The sequence below is a fragment of the Poecile atricapillus genome, chromosome Z (assembly GCF_030490865.1).
Source record: "Poecile atricapillus isolate bPoeAtr1 chromosome Z, bPoeAtr1.hap1, whole genome shotgun sequence".
In the NCBI taxonomy this organism is placed as follows: Eukaryota; Metazoa; Chordata; class Aves; order Passeriformes; family Paridae; genus Poecile; species Poecile atricapillus.
Window position 1 is genome coordinate 106,863,397 of NC_081289.1, and position 23,665 is coordinate 106,887,061.

A 23,665-nucleotide genomic window follows, 5' to 3' on the forward strand; every position below is an offset into this window, starting at 1 on the left:
CTCTATATGGAATAAAGTCCAGTCCTTGGCACAGTGCTTTTCCTGTCTCCAGATAACGTGTGTATATATGTGGTTCTAGCTGCTCTATTTTGGAGTTCAGCAGGATCTGGAGTGCAGAATTTTATCAAGAAGTTAATTCTTCCTTGTATATACTATACAGTTTTATGCATCTTCTCAGCCATCCTTATTTATCTTTAGTATTTGACTTATTTTCCTATTTTCCTGAAGTATTTCAGCCTTTGGTTCTTTAAATTTCTCTGATCTCTGCTGTCTTGTAGTATGCAGGAAGTTTTGCCCCAGTTATGTTTGAGTTACTCTTCCTGGGAATACCTGAAGAAATCAGTAAAACTTCTTAAGGTCTGCATGACAGTTCTTTAATAAGAATGTAGTCACCTATCAGAGTTCAGGAAAATAAAGATGCACAACATTCCTTATTACTCAAGAAACCGTACCATTTTCTACTGTTGATGCTTTGCTGGAGTGGCAGATTCCCAAGATGGTGCTTCATGACAGAAAACTCAGTACTTTAAGGTGTGATATCTATGCTGAGAATGTGTGCCATGTTGTAATGGCCACTTCATTTTTGTGCCCATGAATTAAGGAGAATGGGAAAATATTTTACTACAATTTTGCATAATCTGTGCTATTTTATTATCCACTCAGATTGTGCCAAATATGACTGATGAATACCATATACAATAAATTATGTTCACCCTTGCTGTTAATTGACTGACTTTTTGGAGTAGTTTTTCATTGTACAGTAAAAATAGATGGAAAGGAATTGAAAGGAGTAGATTTTAATTCAGAATTTAAAAAGAAAACAGTTTTCTTGATTCATTTTTTACTGTGTAAACTTGGTTTAATATCTGTAAATACAATTTACTTGTTCTTGGTTTTGCTCTGTTATTTTGATTTACTATCATCTCTGTTACTATAAACACACTGATTTTGGCAGCAGTAGTAGTTTCATGAGGTAAAAAGTTCTTTATGGAAACTGCTGACCATATACGTGTTTTGATGTATGGAGAATTTTAATTTTGATTTTTAGAATGAGTGTCTTGGCTTTAACTTCTGCTTGGTTTTGGGAAACTTAGCTATTTCAATGCTTGAGCAAAATATACAAGAGGTAAGGGAATGAAGGAGAACCGTGACCTGACTCTGCAAAGGTGCTGCTTCTTTAGAGAATTGTAGTGAACTTAATGCCAGCCTGAAATATACAAGTAATCACTGTGTATTTGAAACATATGTGTTTTGCTCATGTGCAAGCACATGTGCAGTATTGTACACCTGTATACCTGAAGCTGGAACTCAGTCCTTAGACTGTAATACAGTCTTCTTTTATTAACAGTGAGATAAATTAAAAGAAACAGTCTTCTCTTGTTTACCACTATGATGCATTTCTGCTTTTCAGTCAGTAATCAAAAGTTAAGTGCAGCAAACTAGAAATGAGCACTGTTGAGTCAAGTTGTATGATTTTTTTCCCCTGTTAAATCATTGCTCAAGGGCTTCTGGCCCCTAGCTCAGGAATCCTGCCCAAAAATGCCAGATGTATTACACAGTCAAGTATTGCAATGTAAATAGTGTTCTGTGCCATAAGAGCAGGGTGGTCCATCTTCTAGTCAAAAAAAAAAAAAAAAAAAAAAAAAAAAAAGGCAGAAAAGGGGAAAATCCACATGCTCTGAAATAAACAGTAGTTGTAGTGTTATTTCTGGTTTTGGCTGCACAACCAGTGTTTTGGAGCTGGAAGAACACAGATAAATTAGTGCTTTGGCCTAGCAGAAAACTGCAACTGAGATGCTAGAAAGCAAGATGTGTCTTGGCTGAGGGTCTATAATGTAGTCAAGTAGGCAATGTAATAAGTAAAATATTAAAAGGCCATTGGTGACAGGCAAAACATGTTACTTTACCTTATTGTGAGCAGCAATCTCTTGCACATGGAAACAGAATGGACAAAGAATGGGAAGTTGGGAAGGCACAGACATAGGCATCTTCTTGACCTCATGCTGTGACTGGGTATGTTACTGAACCTTCTGAACATAAACATTGCTGAGCTGTTCTTGTTTTTAATTAAATCCCTTGGCTGTATATTAACAATGATTTACCTTCCAGTGTGCTTACCTTATTCAGATGCTGTAGTGGGTATAGAAGGTTTTTTTGCACATACTTCTATTTTGGGTATGAACATGCCGTTTCATAACATTTAAAAGTAGTTGAAAAAAGGTTCTACAAATCTAATCTGAAAGGAAATTGCCAAGGGTGATGCCATAATCAGATTTACATTTTGGTTATCTGACAAATCTGTGAACTGCCATAGCTTCCTTGGGTGTGTGCAGGGGAGAAGGGGGTTATAGGAATTTACTTGTGTGATAAACTGTATTTAAATAGCTTCAGGAATGTAATCCCAGTGCAGATCTTGGTGTACTCTCCTCAGTGTGATACTCAGACGAAAGAGGAGCTTTAGGGACTCAATTAAACATTTCCCTTCCTGCTGACACTAAGCATTAAAAAGACCCCTTATTCATTACAACTTTAATTTTTTTTCTTTCTAAGTTACCTTTTCTGTAATGGTAAAAAAAGTACTTAAAGGAGATACTTTATTGTACCATTTCTTCTGCGGAGTATTTCTTGGGCATTTTTCTTATTTGCCTCTCAACATGGGCCTCATTCTGATTTCATTTACACCAGTCTTCACTGACTTTTCAAAGGGTTCCCATAGTCAGAGGAAAACAGAAGCCTTAGCTGTTTAGCAGACGATGCTGTTTAAGCAGTTGATAATAGAGAATGCAATATTCTAGTAGAAATTATTAAGATCAAGAAACAAAACCTAAAACATGTTTAGCATGACTTCCAACTGTAGGTAAAAGAATGAACTGCTAGCAGGTGTAAATATCTGTTAAACTGCTCTTTCTAGAGATTTGGGGAAATAGGATGACCTTTTTCTTTTTTTTTTTTTTTTCTTTTTTTTTTTTTTTTTAGCAGGCTACAGTTTCACATGGCTTGCAAAAGAAATCTTTCTCCCTTTTTGTTTCCCACACCAATTGATTTATCATTTTGCTTGCAAGCAGACTTAGAATGTTAGGGCAGGAACACACTCACTTTTTTCTCGTAACTTTTTTGTTGCGGACCGAAACCAGTTGACTTGAATAAATTTTTCTGCGGTCTGAATGAAGCCAGCAACGTGGAAAAATCTTGCCATTCAGAGCCGTCTGAATGTACACTTCAGCCACACAGTAAGCTGTATTGGTAGGCAGTGGACTGCTAAATACAACCATTTTTCGCAGCAGAGAGTTAGACAGGTGATTAGCATAATTAGCACAGAGTAGGCTATACATATGGTAATGTTAAGTGTGTAAATGCCAGCTGCGGTGTAAAATTTATGTCAGGGGTCGACAGGGCTGTGCGAAAGTATTGTGTTACAGCTGCAGGTCAAAGCCTCCATTGCTTTAGCCCCTTTTCTCTTGTCGGTGAATGCGCTAAACAGAAGAGAAAGACAGAAATATAACAGATAAGGCTTTGATTGAACAGCCTGGTTCTGTGCAAGAGGGACTTCTCTTAAACCCCCTCCCCAACCGCCCCCCCCCCCCGAAATTCCCCCCAAACTACACATGCAAAACAAAAGTCCCGCTCTTTCATTATAGATTTTATTTTGCATCACGCCAGCTATAAAAGTGTTGCAGACTTTGAGTGATGTCATTATGATGGGATGAGGGGAATCTTGCTCGGGGGGAGGTGGGGGAAGTACAAGGTGGGTAATTATGCTTTAAAGAGCAAAAACAAACAAAAAAACCCTTTAATTCACCTTCTCCTTTCTCCAAGGCTCTTTTTAAAAAATGTCTCTGTTACTTACTGCACTTAGGGGGGTAGGAATTAAATAGTCTTGAAGGTGACAGCATTAAATGTAATAAAATCTCAATAGTGCAACGATCTTGGAGCTGCATGACTGGTTTTAGACTAAGTGCCAGAAGTTCCTCTGTGGTTTTGTGTGTGGGTTGCTACACTTATTCCCCAGGTTCCTCCCACCTCCTAAACCACTAGATTCTTTATAAATTAAAAATGACTAATACAGGTTTCTTGTTTTAAAGGAAGGCAGCGTTGAAGGGCACACATCTTTTTAAGCATTTGAGGGGGAAATCGGTAAATCTTTTTGTTGCTGTAAACTGTTCATTCATATATTTCACTTGCAATTTCCTCCTTCCCCCCCGCCCCCGCCCCCCCCCCCTTTTGTATTTTTTGTAGCCGGCTATAAGGAGTGGTGGTGTTGACAGAATATAGTTCACACCACACTGACCTTGTGATGAAACTTCCTCACAGCCGCAGGGGGTCCTTATGAATCGGCCCCTAATCCAGCTAATCCCGCTCGCAACAAAATCGTGAAAGTGGCTCCCAGCGATGTGTGTTTCCCTGCGCAGATGCCGCGGGAAGCGGCGGTGTTGGGAACGCACCAGCGCCTCGGGGCCGGGGCGCGCTTTTGTGCGCGGCCCCCGGGGCCGGCGGGGCAGGGCGGGGCTGCCGGGGCTCCGGAGGGGGACCCCGCCGTGTGCCCCCGCGGGGCTGCCGGCTCCGGGGGGGACCCCGCCGTGTGCCCCCGCGGGGCTGCCGGCTCCACTCGGCCTCCTCCCGCCCCAGAGCTCGGAGCCGCCGCCCGTCCAGAGGGAGCGCGGACCCTGGGCTCCGCAGTGAAAACCCACCGGCACGGCCACCGTGGCACAAAGCAGAAAATAAAACCCTCGCTGAGGGGTGTGCTTGGCCATTTGTTCGGCTTTTTCCCCCGACCTTTCCTTCTCCGGCATAAACCTGGCCATATGGTCGCACGCTCGGAGTGTCTGACGGGGATCTCCGAGTGCATCCCGCACAAAGTGAGACGCGCTCTGCCCTGCTCGGTGTGAATGGCGAGAGAGCGATGAAAAATGGGCCTCCTGACAGATGCAGCGCGGCCTCGGGAGCTGGTGGCCAGTAAGAAATATCGAGGTGGGGGAAGCTGTGACAGGCAGCAGGTTCGGTGCTGGGGGTAGCGCTGACCTGACCTGATTGTGTTCAGCAGTGAGAGCAGTTCTGCTTCAGTGCAAAGCCATTCAGAAGGAAGCTGCTTAGGCAACAACAGATGGTACAGCAAGCAGCTGGTAGAGAATACTTGAAAAGAACTGTACCCTGTGTTGTAACATGTTCATTCCTTTAATTTTTCTGTGTTAGTTTTGCTATTTCCTAAAAGTGCTGTTTAGGAAATTATATCCTCTAAAAGGTTCTGGATGCTGTTTGCATTTGTTTGCATTGCTGTTTACTGTTCCTTTAAAAAAAAATTGCATTCAAATTTTGTGCTACTCCGCGTACAGATGAAATTTGTGCTATCCCAGGAGTACAGATGAAAAGACCTAAAAATGCTGCTTTTAACCACACAGGAAAACAATTACATATTTGAGGAAAGGGCACTGAGAGGTTAAATGAAAAGTTTGGCCTAGAGGAAAGCTGACTGCTTTGGAACAACACAGAAATTTGTTTGTAACATATTACACAGCAGAAGCTCTTATTCAACCTAAAGTAACTTAAAGAAATTATATTCAGCTGTTTTGAAATCCTTCACTCTAAACCTTGAAGCTCCTTACATACCCTTCTCAGCAGAACTCCTCTAAACTTTCCCACTTTCACGTACAACTGGGGATTTTTTCCTGTTATGAAGCGTGCTTTGCTATTATCTTAAATTACTGAAGAATAAAAATTCAGGTTACTCCTCATGGGGTATTATACTGTTATGTGACCATAAACTGTTGGGGAGAATTGCAATAATCAATATTAGCTGCTGAAGGCAGTCTCCTTGATATCTAGGAAAAAAGCAGCGTCTGAGACACTTCTGCTACTATTCCTTTGCTACTTGAGCCATAAAATTCAGTGGTTGGGCTTTTCCACTGAAAGTTGTGGTTTAGTTGTGACTTGAAGGGACCATGTTTTTGGAAGGAAGGCTAGTTTGCTCTCCATGCCCGTTCAGTCCTCAGTTTCTTTGTTGGGTTGGTCAACAAGGTTGCCCGTTGTGACAGTGGTATTCTATAATGCGGACACCTGCCCCGTAGAAAATGGACTGAGACCACCAACTCATTTCACATAAGTTAGCAAACAGCTGTCAGATGGTAAACAACTTGTGGTCACTATTGTTCCTGGCTCGATTAGAAACGGTGACCCAGAGGTGAACAGCTTGTATCCTGTTACCAAGGACATGTGTCGCAGCTCAGTAAGCAGCCACTGCATTTTATGTTTAATTGAAAAACTGGAATTGCATATACCAGTTTTGTACATTATTGGATGTTTCAAAGCTGGTTGCATGTTGGTTTTGCTTTTTTTCTTCAGTTTGTGTTGTTTAATTTGTTCATTTTAGTTCGCTGGCTTTTTCCCTGCACTTTTTCACTCTCTCAACCTAGATGGACATCAAGCAAGAAATCAAAATGTCTCATTTTCTTTAGCAGTCTATCTGTTTTACCCAATCAGACAGAATATTTTTCTGCCTATAGGCCATACAGCGGTATACACATAAAACTGGCTTTTAGCTGATTTTTAGAAAGAAAAGGTTTTAGCTCCTAAATTTGCAGGGAAGGTTTCCCACTACAAGCAGTGCCAGCTGTTGTTGGGCTTCTCCCTGAGTATGCAGACAGCTTTGTGTCCTTGTCACAGCTCTAAATTTTATCATACAGTGACAGAATGAAAAGGCAACTTTCATGTGTGTTCTTATTGTTGCTATTCATAATCGTGTCAGCATTAATGAAATTTGTAACAGCAACACTGGAGTTGTCCCTAGCACATGTAAGGAGTAACTTAACTTGTATCATATGATGGCTTGAGAGATAAAAAGCAACCTTTTGTAGTGCTTTGTTGTTTGGTATTTTTTTGATAACTTTAATTTATTTTTTAGGCATTTGTAAGTTTTTATCTTTGCCTTTTTTTTTTTTTTCATTCCCTTCCACCCTTTTTTTTAAAGTAAAAATGAAGAGCCTGTTGTTAACTTATTCTCAGTGTGACAGAAATGGTTGAGATGGTCATACTGCTTTTACATTATCCTAAAGTTTCTATACGTTCTCATTGGGATGTGATGATGCTCTAGATGATGTTCTTTTGTTGGACAGTATAAATGGGGAGAAGGATAAGAGTAGAGTATCAGCCTGTGTGTTGGGAAGAGAGATGGTAGGGTGCAGGCTGTTTTAACCTGGGCAGGCACAGGAGTTGCTCCATGTGTGCTATATAGATGAAGAAATGTGTATTCAGCAAATGCTGTGCAAAAAAACCTAGACAGACACAGCATGCAATTTCTGACTGCCTATAGTGCAGTGCTGGTACAGATGATGTCTAGTTACGTGATTAATATGAATTTTTTTTTATTGAGCTGCTGCACAGCCCACTGAATGACCATGTAATCTCTTTAAGACGCTGATTGTTAACCTCTGTGTTCTAGCTCTTGTAAGCTCACCATTTCTCAACAGACTTTTTTGGTAGCTCGGTTTCATTCACTTTCTGTGAAGTCTTTATTTTGCATTACGTTTTTATAATGTGATCCTGATAGATTTATGAGAGCTGTCCTTAGCATCATTAGATACATCCTTAGATGCATGATAGATATAGTGTCTCACAGTAGTTAATGCATTCAGAGATCAACCATGTAAACCAATAGCAATTGTGACTCTACAAGCAGAAGGTGTTTTTAAAGTTTAAACAAGTGGACATTCCAACCAGTCCCATTTCTGCTACTGACTTACTGGACTTCCAGAAGGTGTTTTGCACTTTCTCCCACCAAATGGTTTTGCCTGTCAGGCCTAAAGAATGATAATTCTGAGGAAGGTGCTGTCTTTCCTGCTCTTCTGTCAGGATGCTGACTAAAACTGTCTGTGTACAGAAAAAACTATATTCTGTTGCTGACAAAGAGCAGCACTAGACAAGCTCAAACATCTGAGAGAACACGAAGACATAGCTCCCTAAAGAGCAACAGGAAGCTTTAAATCAAAAGGCCATTATTCTTCTGTGCCCAGTAAGAGACAGGATGGTCTTCGTATCTGCAGTAGAACTTCAACTCTTTATATATAAGAGGTTTATAAGGAGGTTTCAATCCTGTGTGAGTAGTATTTGGCTGCTGTGTTTTTTTCTCATGAAGTCTGTGTTCTCTACCAGCAAAAACAGATTGTCACTGGTGCTCTTATCTGCTCTGTGGCAGGTGTGAGTGCTTGTGATCGTGGTACTCAGTTAGGATGGGGAGGCAGAACTGTGTCTCACTGGTTTACCTGTGTATCATTGTGATGGACTGAAACCAGCTTCGTTGCTTAGTGTTTGAGTAACACCTGTGTACACGTGTTGCAGAGATGCACATGGGAACAGCACTCCATGAGGAAGTGGAGTAGAAGAGAGCACATAAAGGCAGTCAAAGCTGAGGGAGATGGGCTGTGCAGGGTGTCAGGGAGGGAGGTATGAAGTCCCTTTCTGGTTCCCATCCTGGCAGGGAGAGGGTGCTGAAGGGTGAGTAGGCAGGGTGGAGGAGGGATATCTGTTCTCCATCTAAGTCTGGCCTCTTTCTCTGTACACTGCTGCTTTTTGGGTTGGTTGGTGGAGGCTGAGACCCAGGTGAACATGCTGGAATATTATTCAGTCTTTGTATGTGGTCACTAAGTTTTAAGGAGGTTTTATCTCCTATACCTCTTGCTGCAATGATAACAGGTATTGCAGATTGTAGAGGTTCCCTGCCTTGGCTATTGCTCAGACCATAAAGTAAGCACTGCAAGGGATACTTACCCATACACCTGGTTTATCAAAAAGGTTAACATATTTCAAAGACATAAAATAAAAACATTTTGTGAGATGTCCATGACTATTTGAGGTATGATTCTATTGCTTTGAGCTGTCACTGCCAAAAGGTTGCTGAATTGCTCTAATGCTACACATTTACAGTCCTGAAAAAAATTAAAAAGGTGGTATTGCTCAAACAAAGCAGAGCTGTGTCTGCCCCTCAGGTGCTCAAATGGAAACACCCTGAGGCCCGTAGTCTTCAGAAGGCAGGTTCTCCAGAAAATTCTGTTCATGGACCTATAATTTGTCTGAGAACTTAGGCTCCAAAACCAGTAGGTATTTGTGGAAAACTTGGCTTTGGTTTCTCAAAGTCTGTCCTCCACACTGGTATGCAAACATTTTTATCCCAAATGTTTGTCTCTCAGGAATGTTCTTTTTTAGAGAGCTTGCTGTCTACTAAGCTGCTGGTTGCATGGTTGTGCACAAGGTAACTATTGAATGGTTAATAGAGGTAGTGTTCATGTCCAAGAAAAATAAAGAAACCTCTGGCTATGTGATGCAATTCCAGTAACCTGAAATGAAACATTGTAAGAGGCTCTGAAAAATAGGTGTTTCATGCCTTTGGAGCCACTGGACAGTAAATTAATAAGCAGTGACTTCTGGCTGTCACTCATGGCTTGATTTAGCATTGATCTTTAAATGTGACAGAGGTCAAATTTACTCCTCTGACTACTTAGTGTGGAAGGGATTGCAGTGGTGGATTCCAGACTTCTTTGTAAACATGTTAATACAATGCCATGTGAGTTTTGACTTTGGCTGTGAGACAGGTGTAGGTAAGACTGACATTCTCACTGGAAACGAGCACCTGAGCTGAATGACACAGGAACTTCAAAACAGGCACTAAGTCAGTGGAAGGAAATGTGTCAAAAATTGTGCCAATGAAAGCAAACAGTCTCATTCTTATGCCAGTGAAGGATGCATCAGTGTTATGCGCCAGTCTTAGTGCAAATGTACACCAGAGATAAATAGTTATCTGGTTACTTCTCTCTTAAGGTGTACTGAGGCATTTTAATGTGTGATGACTGAAACACTAGGACTGTGACCCCAGTGTTGGCATCTAGAGCCTTTCACCTACAGGTCATGGATTCAGGTGTGCCTCAAGGATGACTAAAACTTGTTGCCACCTGACAGCTCTTGGAGGAGGGAGACCACTGTCATTACATGGCTCTTAGCAAGCCAGCATCCACAGTGGCAATTTCTTCTGTCTTCAGGCCTTTCAAAAGGGCAAACAGTTACCTTGACCAGCTTCTGTTCCAGTTGGTGGGGAGGGTCAGGAGGAGCAGCGGTGTATTTCATGGTATGGGATGCTGATTTGCTCAAGGCAGATCTTGAGTGTTCTGGCAAAGAGCTATACAAAGCCTGTGTATATCAGAGAGGGTAGGGAGGAGGAAGACACTTTCTTCTTCCCTGGAAAAAACCAGCTTTTTAGCAATAACTAATCTTCAGCAATAGAGATGCTGTCAGTAACACTGTTTCATGTTGAGCAATGGCCTTCAAATACATCCTTGAGAATTAGAAACTGATATATTAAATGCTAAATAATGCCAGGACACTGGTGTTACTACTTTGCTGTTTATTCTGTTCTTTAAAAAGCAGTTGTTTTTAAAAAAAATTGTAGCTACATCACACAGATGGCATGGTTATCTTATTTTTAGGAGGCAGACACCCATGACAGTGCTGGTAGGGTAGTGTACAAGCCACTGCACTGTGTTACCACCAGCACTGAGACTCTTCCTTGGCATGTTACTTAAATCATCTTTGGATTATGGGAACTTTTGCCACTAACTCAGCCATTTAAGTACTTAATCATAAGGAATCGTATAATAAACAACTAGAATGCCATCAAGTGGCTTTTGATATATCAAAAAAAAAGGACAGTGATAGGTGGATTTTTTTCATCAAAATATTTAAGTGAGATGGTTCTGTCTGTCTTTGATATGAAATAGAATTGGAAGTATGTATGCCATACATACAATTCCTGTTAGGAGCATTTTGAGTGTAAAATGTTGTCTGTCACCAAGCAGAACAAAACAGAATCCATAAAGGAAAACCATGAACACCAGCATTTTGTTCACTGATCATTTTTTCCGTTATATTATTCGTCCTATGTTGTGGAAATACTTACTACAAGTGTAAGGAATGATTTTGTGCAGAATGTGTGAGTCTTGCAAGTAATATATATATATCCAGCACAGTGAGGCCTGAGGCTTCAGGTACATTTCCATGACAATTTTAGTGGTTTCTCTCCTAGTAATCTGGGGAAAAAAAAATAAAAGTAAAGCAACAAGAGGCTTGCTTTTAAAATAATGCGTGTTCAGCTATTTGTGCTGATTGTGTAGGTTGAAGATATGTATGACAGCCTCCAGTGACCTTTGAAAACTTTTAATTGAAATAAATTTAAGCATACCTGGTAAAAACTTCCCCTTTTTTGTTTTTTCCTTCTGTTTTTCACTCTTTTACTTTTAATATGTTGAAAGACTACTGATGTGTCCACTTGCTTCTGGTCTGCTCATATGTTTTAATATAACCTGGCTTTGCCTAGGAAAATTCTGTCAATATACAGTTATTGTTTTTCTCTTTTGCCTGACTGCTATGTTGTATAAAATACTTGCAATATTTGGCGTATACTCTTACTATGTTTAGCTGAAGAAGAGTAGATAATGGACCCATCAAAGGAATAGTTAAATGGTGTAATGCCTTAAGAAGAATGTGAAGCAGATCTGCTGCTGGGTTCTGGAATCTGTGTCCAGCTTCTTGGGTGGTTTTGCTACTCCTGGTTGAAATGTTAGAAAGGGAAAAACAGCTTCTGTTCTCATGACTGACTTGTATGATGCAATTTTGATTAGCTAGATCTGCCTTGTTCAGTGAAGTTAACGTGGTTTGACAGGACCTTGATTAGGAAGCGATCATCTCTGTTGATAGTAAACAGTTGGTCACTTTCAGCAGAGATAGGAATGACGCCCTTTGTCTTGCATGAAGTATGGTTTGTTGGTTCAAGTTCTGGTTAAATTCAAAAGGAAAATGTGGGTGGAATGGGAGAGAATGTAGTACCAGGAGCAGAAGTTTATGGTAGACTCCACAGTCCTCATAACACTGGGGCTTTATTGTCTTGATTGGCATTGAGAGACAAAAGAGGGAGAGAGTCATTTCGTCTTTGAAGCACTTGCAGAGTAAAGGGTTGTGAAAGAAAGGTCTGGTTACAAGACATACAGATTAGGATAACTCTGCTCCCTTATTTCCCATATTCCTGTAAGAAGAAGTAAAATTCAAGTATAAGGGACTACTGGTTGGTGGAATATTGTGGAAATGCAGTAGTGAGCATAAACATGGGGCTGATGAATTAAAAAATTTTTAGAGTTTAAATCTTAGTAAGATTTAAAGGTAAGAATTAGCAACAGCTTTTTGTTACCATGCAAATGATAGTACGTCCTGTCCTGTTGCTGTAGTAAGAATGATGTTAAAAAGTTCTAAAGGGACTCTAGGAAAAAGATTGTACTTTGATTGTTTTGTTTTGTTTTGTTTTTCATACGTGTGCAAGTCTCTGTTCCATGGTATAAAGGAGGTAATCTCACATGTGACAGGCTGAAAAAAAATAGTGTGTGTTGTGGAAACACTTATTTCTTCAAAGAATTCTTGAACAAGAAATTAAGCAATGCTTCGTGCCAGAATGTCTGTATGGTTTAATTGTTGAGGGTCTCATTCTGACAGCTTTATGCATGGAGGGGCCCAGCTTCTTGCCTGGTGGTCGTTTTAGCCCCAGGGGTGTTACGGGTGGGTTGAGGGCCCAAGTGATTGAAAAAGTATGTCCCTGTTCGAGCTCGGGAATCTCATCTCCCGCTCTGCCAACTGGCTAAGTTCTGTTACATGACCTAGGAAGAAATAAATATATGTGCTTAATTTCTGTTCACACTGTTGCAGAACTTAACTTTGGCAGTAATTCAGATCACCAGTGTCAAGCTTACTAGGACTGAGAAAAATGTAACAAATTAGACCAGATCTGTAGCTTGGATTTACATTCTTGTCCTCCTCATCTGGATGTGGTCTTGATTCAACTAATAGGCTGAATTAATTGACATTGCCTCCCACATGCATTGGCTAGAGAGACTACAGGGGAGGTTACATAAAGTATATGAACTCTAGCTGACTGGGGTTTTTGTAGTAGGGAAGACAGTTTCCCATTCTTATGCAATGTTTTCTGGCAAGGCAAATTGCGTATGGCTCCCTCTAGAGCCTGTCGACTCCACAGTCTCCCTCTGCCTTTTTTCTTTCTTTCTTTCTTTTTTTTTTTCTTTCTTTTTTTTTCCCACCATGTTTTAATGTGGAGCACACCGTTTGGCTCATGTGGATTTAGAAACAGATGTTGCACATGAACAATCTCCTGCATCACAGCATGTTAAGCCAGGTACTGGGCCGCTGGGGTAAATTATCAGTAGACAGACCTTTCTGCTACACTCAAACTGCATCTCTTTTATATGAACTTGGCATTTTTTCTTTTTTTACATAAGGCTGAAATAAATACTTCTGCTCACTTGCTCTTTCCCTTCTTTTTTCTTTCTTTTTTTTTTTTTTTTTTTTTTTTTAAACAAAGAGAAACATTTGCCTTCTAGCTTTGCCAAATTATTTAGTAGAAGAGTGTAAATTAAAGCCATTTATCCTGAAATGTGCTTTTGGAACAGACTGTTTATACAAGTGTAAGAAATTGTAATATGGTATTTCTTCTGGTCTGCCAGGTAAAGTTTTTCCCTTTTTCTTCCTCTTTTTTATTTTTACACATGGGATATTTGTTATAATGTAGAAAAAACAGAGGCTCCATTCTATGCATCAATGTTTCAGTGCAGTAGCAGTAAGGGTATTGTAATGAGGAATGTGAGGCTTTTTTCAGAGATACTAAAAGATGTTCTTAGTTTTAGAGTTACACTGTGGTCAGTTTGAGAAAGCATAGGCCCTGCAGACATTCAGGGTTTTCTGACTGAAAAGTGCTCATCAAGAGAATGCAGAACAAGCAGGTACTGGCTAATACAAAGTGCTTAATATTTATCCATCAGTTGGTGGACGAGTGAGTCGGGAGTTAAATTACACACGGCAGAAGATTGGAGAAGAAGCCATGTTCAACCCCCAGCTCATGATCCAGACTCCACAGGAAGATGGTGCTAATGTACTAACAACAGAAGCACTACGACAGCACCTTGAGTCTGCACTTCAGGCCAGCAGAGTACATGTCTATATGTACAACAGGTGAGGGGAAAATGAAAAGTTTTCTTGATCATATGTAGCAGCTGAAAAATGGACTCATGCTTTCCTCAATGTGTTTTTAAATGGTTAGCACTTCTGAGCCTTTCCCTTAGGGCTGTGTTTTGATTTGAATGTCACTCGTTTCTGATAGCTTGACACTGTGGCATGATAGCAGTCATTAATTGGCATTTAACAAATGTAGGATACGGTAAGTGGTGTTGGAAGAGATTCTGAGAGAGTATCCATGTGAGGCGTGCTACAGCATGCAGCATTTCTTTAGGTAAAGGAATGATGTCTGTGGTCTTAAACATAGAATCTTTTGGATAGGATTCCTAACACTGAAAATCCTTCCGTATTAGAGTTGAATTAATTTGATAATATCACAATGAGGTACATAATGGCTATGAACAGTGGCACAGGCAAGCGTTCTTCTAATAGTTTGGCTGTAAAGGGAAATGCAGATGTGTTGGAGATGTCAGTAGGTGACAATAAGAGCTGTTCTATAATAGAATAGAATAGAATATAGACAATTAATAATATAGACAACAGAGTGTGCCTTAAAGAGTGTCTGTGGCCCCTTGCTGATGGTTGGTGTGTTATCCAATAGAAAAATAGTAACGGTGCACCTCAGGAAGGTACCAGCATGGGGCTAGGATGTCTCCCTGAAAAGTGGTTCTTCCAGGGTTACTACTTACATAGTGATGTGCCTAGGAGTCCTGCCTGTGAGGCACAAAACTCCCTGTCTTTCAGCAGATATTTTCAGCACATCCAGCTAGTTCTTCCATGAGCTACCGTTAAGGCTCCAATTATCTTTTACGCAGCTCCTGCCCTAAGTCATTATAAGCCATGGTAGTGGAAATTGTAATACAGCTGAAATAGCAAGGCAGGAGTATTAATGGTTTATTTTCTTCTGCATATCTTGGTCAGCTAGCTATATTTGAGTCCACTGAGCTGGAGGTGGTTTTTCTCTTACTGATGTCATTAAGTGATACCTTAAGTCACAAGCAGTCTCATATAACTGAGACTGACAAAAATATGAGATGTATTTTTGTCCCATTAACATGTGTTGACTAGCCTGTACATACAAAAGCACCTTCCTTATTATGAATGAGTTTTACAGAGAATATGAAAACAATTAAAACAAAGGTCAACTTTGTAATGACAAAGGTGCCTTTTTCCTCTTTTTTTTTTTTTGGTGAGGTCTAGTATATCTATTTTTAATAACATTTGCCTTACTCAATGATTTGCTGCTTGAGGCCAGTGTGTGTATATGAGTCACAGTTTTAAATGTTTGTTACATTTTCAAAATAATTTCTCAGTAATTGTGCAAGAGGAAAATATTTGTCCTTCATATTTCTTACAGACAGTGGAAATTGGAACATTTATGTTACAAATCAGGAGAACTCATCACAGAAGCAGGTTACATGGACCAGGTATGTGTAGTAGGCATTTCATTACAAGGTTTCTGTATTTTCATGATTCAGCTTGTGCTGCTTTGATTATATTCTAGTGTGACTGTGTTCTTTCCTTTTCTCATTTTGACAGATCATAGAATATCTTTATCCTTGCTTAATTATCACTCCTTTGGACTGCTTCTGGGAGGGAGCAAAGCTACAATCAGGAACTGCCTATCTATTGTAAGGATGCTTTTTTATAGCTTTCTGGTCTGACTGTTTTTAATTGTATAACTATGTACAACTTTTCAATTGCATTTCCATTGTTTATTCAGATTCTGATTTAACAAGAAAAATAAAATATGAAGTGTAGTGTCTACCTAAAAAATGCACAAGTTTTTTTTTTTTTTCATTTAACATGAGGTTTACTTGTTTCTACGAGATTATTTGTAAACCTCAATTGAATTCCTGTTATTTTTCCTGAGTTGCTAGCTTGTAAATTAAAATGTAAATTCTGAATTGGAGTTTAAGAATTTTATGCTTTGTTTTTTGTTCCCTCCATAAAATACAAAAACATTGGTTGGCTGGGAATTTTAGACCTAAGAAAATGTCTTGGGTTAATTCCCAAGTCTTCCTGAGGAATAAAGAACAAATCCTTTGCTTCAGAGACCATTAAAGAAATCATATAGTATCTTTTATGGGTGGTTTCTCACAGTTTACAAGTGTGATATTAGATGCCCTGAATTCTTTAAAGAGTTAATTGTTAATCTGTGCAGGCATTTTCTGTTAATTATGCAAGAGTTAGCATTTGAGTTATTGTTTCTGTCCTGGTTTGCATGTCTCTGCAAAAGCAATTTGCAATGGCCATCTCCTAACCTTTAGTGTACAGTTTTAGATGGGGAAATAAGGGGGTTTGTGTTTTCTGGTTGGGAGATTCAGAATAATGACTTAAGCCTGGTTAAGCAGATACAGTGTGGTTTGAACCACAGAATAAGGCAGTCAAAAGCCTTTCTGGTCTGTCAACATCACAAATTCAGAAGTGGGGGGTGGGAGATGTGACAGTGATAGTGGTGACAGCCATGGTAGCAGGAAGGCTTGATGGTTGATAGTCAAGATGCCAGGGCATTTGAAGGAGCATAGTATTGTTACAGATAAACAAAGATCAGTTATATTGATTGATTACATTTGGAAGATGATTATTAGACTAGCAAGAAGTAATCTGATACTATGAGAAAGGCTTTCTTTTCTCAGCTCCCTCTCTTCTGTCCCTCTCCCCTCCCCACTAATTCTTTGAAGCAGCAGTTGGCTGCTTTTTTGTTTTTTAGGTTCTTGATAATTTGTTTTGCTTTGTTTGTAAGTGAAAGTATTTTTAACGAGTTTTATAAGATAGCTTTGTGACAGCCAGTTTTTTTTATTGAAATTACAACTGGGCTGCAAGAAAAGTACATAAACAAATCTAATTAAAGCATGCCTTACATTTTATTAAAGAGCCTTACCAGAAAAAGTTTTAACTCAGAAAATAACTCAGTTATTTGTTCAAATATAAATTTTAAAGTATTTTTATTTCACAACTTCTTTTGTCTTTTTTTCTATGTGTCTTTTTCTCCTGCTTGCTCTTACAGAGGGAAGCCTCCTTTGCAATGGATCAACTTTGACCCCTTAGAATTCTTGGAAGAGTTAAAGAAAATAAACTACCAAGTGGAGAGCTGGGAAGAAATGCTGAATAAAGCAGAGGTTGGTCATGGTTATATGGATCGACCCTGCCTGAATCCTGCTGATCCTGATTGCCCAATCACAGCTCCCAATAAAAATTCCACCAAAGTGAGTTTGCTTGTCCTTGTGCATGTCTTTTCAAGGGAGGTTGGGGGGTGGGGAAGGTTGGGGGGGAAGGTCAAACAAAGTAGAAGAAAGTACCATTTTCTTCCAAGCAATATATAGTTTGTATTCTTGTATGATGTCATTTTTCTGCTCCTGTTGCCCGCTGTTAGCTCACGGTCATATATTTTGCCTTGTTGTGTGATGCAATGCTTAATCCTGTGCATTTGGAGTGAAAGTACAGTTGTCAGCTGTGGCTGTGGCACTGCAGTGATGTGGCATTTCAGCAAACCAGTGCCTCAGACAGACAACAGCCACTGCTATTGTCACACAATACAGCTGCTGGAACACAGTTGCTGCTGCGCTCCCATGCCATGCAGAAAAGCCTGTCCTCAAGTAGCGCCAGTTTTGTTGATTTTTGTGATGAATTGGAAATCATGGGCCTTGAATTTATATATTCCTTTACCAGTCACATTAGGCTTTGGAGAAATTGATGTCTGGTCAACAAGCATCTGGGTGATTTCTTAACTTGATTGGTTGAATGCCTTTCTCCTGGTAGACTACCCAGATTGTCTTTTAACATCCATGATTCTAACTGAGAGCTGAATTGAGGTATAAATTTGTCTAAAGTTATGAAACATATTAACTGCTTCTTTATAACCTTTTCTAGCCTCTTGATGTAGCCCTTGTTTTGAGTGGTGGATGCTATGGACTATCAAGGAAATACATGCATTGGCAGGAGGAGCTGATTATAGGTGGTACAGTCAAGAACAGTTCTGGTAAACTTGTCAGGTAAAAAAATATTTAAAGAAAATGTCAGTTTTAATTTCATTTTTTGGGACACAGTAGGAGGATGATGTAAACTCTGTTGCCTTTCACATGCATTATAAATTTTGCTTTAGGGTGACATGTCTCAAGAGAGCAGAATTTAAAAGAATGCTTTGGTTGTTGTTTAAACCTAAGGTGGTGTCATTGTTTCCTGCTTCTAACCTCAGAATGATGGCTCATGTCACTCAGAAGGAAAACATTTTACTGGCTGCTTTGTTGTTTAGAATGTATGTATAACACATTGAACAGTGTGTAAAGCACTGAACACCTTTGATCACATTTTGGAATATGATCAAAGGAAAAAGGAAGAAAAATAATGCGAGTAATGTATGCACTCATTTGACTTCTCTCAAAATTCCAAAATATCTACTAAATGTTTTATTCAGGGTCAATACAGAGAATAGTCTGTTTTCATGTCCCTGTGTTGTTAATACAGCTTTGAGTAGTAGAACAAACTCAAACCCTTTGTTTTAGACTACTGATGAAGACATAGAACACTGGACTTTAGTGGGGGAATAAAACTGCGTAAATTATTGTTCTGAAAAATGCAGGCCGTACTAAACAAAATGAAGCATAATTTTTCCAGAGAACTTTTACCCTTTTTAGCATTCACACAATACATTGATAAATCTCTCAAGAAAGACCTGAGTAAGGCACTCCTATTGAAAAACAAAATGGTTCCTTCTAGTTAAGAAGAGCTTCTGAAATTGTTGGATGGAGTTGCATACTGTGGAAATTCAGGATGGATGGCCTTTGTGTACTCCACACAGCTTATTAAGCGTGAGGAGTTTAATCTACCACTTCTCTCCACGGGATGAAAAAGACCAAGGTCTCAAATGACATTTTGCCAGCATTTACAGGACCTCATAGAAATTACTGTTCCTGTGGCATTCCTCACAGCAATCTGTCCTATCAAGCATGACCTTTATAACAGATTTGTAGGGTTATATTCTTTTCTCCTGAAACTAATCCTACTGAAAATAATGTCAAAACACTTACTAACTTCAGTGAAAACAGTTTTAGCCTCAATACTTGCATGGAGCAAGTACAGCTGCACCAGATACACAGTAGAATAATTATACTCAGTTCAATTTTAAAACAAGCACATGCCCTATAAAATCAAGAACTCAAGAAAGCTCCTGTTAGAATTGCATTTGAAACTTCATACCATGAAAATATTTTCCTGAAAATGCTCAGTTTATGCCTCTTTCTTCTCTCTCTTCTTTCCATGTCACAGTGCCCAGGCTTTGCAAACCATGTTTCAGTTAATGACCCCTAAGCAAATGTATGAGCATTTCAAGGGGTATGAATATGTTTCACATATCAACTGGAACGAGGACAAGGCAGCAGCAATTCTGGAAGCCTGGCAGAGGATGTATGTTGAGGTAAAATTGAAAATAACTTGGATACTATACTGCAAAGTCCTACTAAGATCCACTGCCTTCCATCACAGTTTTTTACAGTATTTCCTTAAGGAAGATGCTTAAACCAGAACTGAGTCAATGCCTCCCCATTTTTAAGGGTTCTTTTTGGGGTTTGTTCATAGTTTGGTTTTTTTTTTGTTGTTTTTGTTTGTTTGTTTGTTTGTTTATTTTCCCAGTAAGAAGCTGCTTGGTTATTCCTGTATGAGAAGCCATGAAGGTTTTACTTTTTGCTGCCTGGGACAATTTTACTTTGGGCCAAGAAGAAACCAAAGAGCTAGTTGGAATTTAAAAGCTTTTGGTTGGCATGGTTATTCTAAAGGTGTCTGGAAGACATTAGCCAGCCATGGGCTGCTCTCCCAGCAGCAGCCCAGGTGGGGAGGCATTGTGACAATGCCTGCCCTCTGTGTCCCAAACCCTGCCCTCCACTGTGCTGTTTCTGACCTCTTTAAATGGGAGGGGCAAAGAGATGGCTGGCTTGGGGTTAAATGCAAAACTGCTACTGCACTGTGGAGTTACAGGAAGGGGTTCAAGTTAAGTGTTTGTAATGAGCTGGGCATGCAGTAGGCTTTCCTGAAGGGTGCAAATTCTGTCTCATAATCAGCAGCTTGCCAGAAAAAAAATCATGAAACATGCTTGTGTCGCATCAGTGTAATGTTTGTGTAGAGCATGGGCTTTAGCAGGAACATTAAGGTCAAAGGATTTGACTTCAGATGTGCGCTGTAGAAGATGGTGATGACTTTTTTTGACTAAATGACTAAAATAAAAAGAAAAATTCTTTATTCACACAAAGTCTTATTTTTCCTTTTCATAGGTTGTTCATCAAAGTGTTGCACAAAACTCTACTCAGAAGGTGCTTTCCTTTACAACGACCACCCTAGATGACATCTTGAAGTCATTTTCTGATGTCAGTGCTATCCGAGTAGCTAGTGGCTACTTACTAATGGTAATAAATATATTTCATTTTCTTTGGTAGTAGAGCAAGGCTTAAAAATATAATTTATTGTTACCATTTAGTAGTCCAGAGTATTTTGCAAATATTTAAAATTAAAACTAGAGTTTGTAAACTTTACCTCAGGCTTCTCACCTGTTCCACTTTGTAACCTCTGTGACATGTCTATTCTGATTAAAAATTGTGTAAGGATCTGTAGGTGGGTGGAGAGAGACAGCTGTTGGAGAAGAATCCATTCTAATATTTTGGTTTTTTTTTTCCCCCAAATTCCCCTTCCTGCTCCTCTCCTTAGCTTGCCTATGCCTGTTTAACGATGCTGCGGTGGGACTGTGCCAAGTCTCAGGGTGCTGTGGGGCTGGCAGGAGTCTTGTTGGTTGCACTCTCTGTGGCTGCAGGATTGGGCCTGTGCTCATTGATTGGCATTTCCTTTAATGCTGCCACAACTCAGGTATTTAGAAGATTCAAGTCTGCTGTTAAATTGCAAGTACTCTGTTAATGAATGAACACAAGTCAGTCTTTGAGAAATAAAGTGCTGAAAAAGTATTCTGGCTCTAGATTTTTACTTGTGCCGTTGTTCTGTTTCATAGCTTATGCTGTGATAAATTAAATTATCATGCTGCCAAGTGATAGTGAAAAAAAACCCCTAGGTATTATACAGTCTGTATAATTCTGTGTTGTTCAGTTTTTCTGTGTCCCAAGGAAAGTGGAGGCATCCTAAGTACCTAAGGGGCTACAGATTTATTTTTACATCTGAGTATACCAGGATGTTCAAATTCTGGAAGTATTTTGAATGTAACTTGAATTATTTTCATATATTTGTATATCCAAAACTTGAATTACTTCTGGTGAGAATTTGTACCTGTAAATAGTATATTTTAAGTTCCTCAGCTACATTACAGAATAAAAGTTAATACCTGTATTGCATCCTTTCCATTTTCATTTTACCCTTGGATTTGTGTAGAGTGTAATGTAAAAGTTGTTTTAATTAGCCATTTAATGGCTAGCTGCATGTCAGATCATAACACAACCTATTTGGGTTTTGTTTTGTTTCTTCCCCAAGGTTTTGCCTTTTCTTGCTCTTGGAGTTGGTGTAGATGATGTTTTCCTTCTGGCACATGCATTTAGTGAAACAGGACAGAATAAGAGAATTCCGTTTGAGGTAATGACAACATGGAGATTTGTGGGAAACTAAAGCAAAAAGTTTCATATAGGAACAGATAATCATATCCAGAATTAATCAGTGGAGCTTTTTTTCTCAATAGCTTTTCCTAGGGTCTAGAAATTCCTATTTCTGTCAAAATAGGAAATTATAGCAATACATGTGGTCCTAGGACATTGTTGAATGATCACATTCTTTTTTTTTTTTTTATTGGTAGTGTCTTAGGTTTGATGAACTGTTATACAAAGACTAACTCCCATAATCCATATTCTGCCAAAAATTTCAGTGAAAGTTAATGCAAATTTAGGAACAAACTCAAATAGGAATCTTGACAATGAAACGATTAAATGATTTTAATAAAAGAGCACACAAAAGATAAGGGGAAAAGAGAGGGAAGACCATTACCTTTACATATTTGTTATGTCCCTAAAATTGAGTTATTTTCTGTATTTTTCTCTTGTTTTTATTTTCTAAAGTTTATAATAGACCATGACTTTTCAAAGCATAATATAAAACTGATAGGAAGTCTAAGGTGTCATCACTTTTATGATCCTTTACTTTAACTAGTCTTTTTAGTCTCAGTCCAAAGTTTCACATCCAAAGTACATCCCTTTAAAACTAGTGTATATTTGCTGATTTTGTTTTGTATAATCTTGGTCTGTTTCATAATAGCTCGTTGGGTTAGGAAAGGGTTTATCTTGATTTCTTGGTGGGTTTTGTGTGAGGTCCCTATGTCACTAAAGGACACAAAATGATTCACATGATCACTCTTAGTGTCAGAACAAAACCCCATCACTTTATTCTCTGACTCCAGTATTTATAGATTCTCGACAATGACCAGGGATTGGATAATTAAGTTACCACCTTCCGAAGCACACTGCTCCTGGGAAACCTCCATTAAAAGACATTTCTTAGAAGGAATGTGATAACTTATGTTTACAGGACTTTCACGGGAAAGTAACTAAAACTATGAAAATATTATCAGAAGGTTTAATTTTCAGGGCAACAGTCCCTAGACTTGGTGATGTTCTTTTTGTTTGTTTTGTTACATATTTTTTCTTTTTGTTTGTTTTGTTACATATTTTTTCCAAGATGTGTAGCTAGATTATGCCCCTGTGCTCTTAATACATGCTTATTTTGTCTGAAAAACAAGAACACCAAGTGATTCCACTGGTAAAAATTAAATCATTGTCAACTGCAGATGTATTTGATGTGTTGTCAGTACCCATTTAGTTTTGTGTTGTTTAGCTAGAATCAACTCTAGTATGTTTTCTACCCTCAAAAAACTTGAGTGCTTCATCTGTGTTCCTACTCAACAGTAAACTTAGGATATAGTTTTGTCACATACCCTCAAATGCAAATTTATATTCAGAACATTTAATTGTAATGGAATATTTAATATGTAATAGAATATTTAATTGTAATATTTTTCCACTGCTACTGTGTTGTATTTATAGGATAAATAATAAATAAATACTGTGTAGTATTTATAGGATGACCCCTTCATTTGCAGGACATCACCTTATTTGTTTCACTTTTAAGACACATGGTTTGTTTTGCAGGACAGAACAGGTGAATGTCTGAAGCGAACAGGAGCAAGTGTAGCCCTTACATCTATCAGCAATGTTACTGCTTTCTTTATGGCTGCCTTAATTCCTATTCCAGCTTTAAGAGCATTTTCTCTCCAAGTAAGTTTATATCCTATTTCCTTAGCTCCTGTGTGCTGTGGAAGTGCGGTGTTGATACTTGTTAGTGGTGCTTGAAGCCCGGTTTTGGTGCTGCTGCAGTTCACGGAGCTCACCACAGTATCACCACAGACCTGGGCAGTAACAATTGCTGTCAGCCCTCAATTCTTCTGCTCCCTCTTCTCATGCACAGAGTCTCTCACATCCTGTGAGCAGGTAAAAGAATACTCTGTCCCACCACAGCTGGGATGAATGCAAAACCCAAGCTATATGTAACTAAGAAGAGACAAGTTTCCAGAAGGATCTGTGTTCTAAAGTTAACAGGAGTAGGCTCTGGTGTGGTGTGTACTGTAATGTTCCTTACCAGC

The 23,665-nt window shown here is 39.1% G+C and overlaps 1 protein-coding gene across 2 annotated transcripts in view; it reads left to right on the plus strand.

The window, feature by feature from the left end:
* PTCH1 (patched 1) overlaps window positions 1-23,665 on the plus strand; it is a 65,883-nt gene that overhangs the window by 8,491 nt on the left and 33,727 nt on the right. Inside the window, exons 1-11 of one of the 2 annotated variants that reach the window (XM_058826556.1) lie at window positions 4,905-4,968; window positions 13,857-14,046; window positions 15,407-15,476; window positions 15,589-15,680; window positions 17,060-17,258; window positions 17,923-18,044; window positions 19,318-19,465; window positions 20,316-20,447; window positions 20,746-20,901; window positions 21,514-21,612; window positions 23,175-23,300. In XM_058826556.1, coding sequence (XP_058682539.1) covers window positions 4,908-4,968; window positions 13,857-14,046; window positions 15,407-15,476; window positions 15,589-15,680; window positions 17,060-17,258; window positions 17,923-18,044; window positions 19,318-19,465; window positions 20,316-20,447; window positions 20,746-20,901; window positions 21,514-21,612; window positions 23,175-23,300 — 1,395 coding nt within the window. In that variant the 5' untranslated portion in view covers window positions 4,905-4,907. Of the gene's footprint in view, window positions 1-4,904; window positions 4,969-13,856; window positions 14,047-15,406; window positions 15,477-15,588; window positions 15,681-17,059; window positions 17,259-17,922; window positions 18,045-19,317; window positions 19,466-20,315; window positions 20,448-20,745; window positions 20,902-21,513; window positions 21,613-23,174; window positions 23,301-23,665 lie in introns of those variants that run through there. The other variant, XM_058826558.1, reaches the window with a different exon arrangement.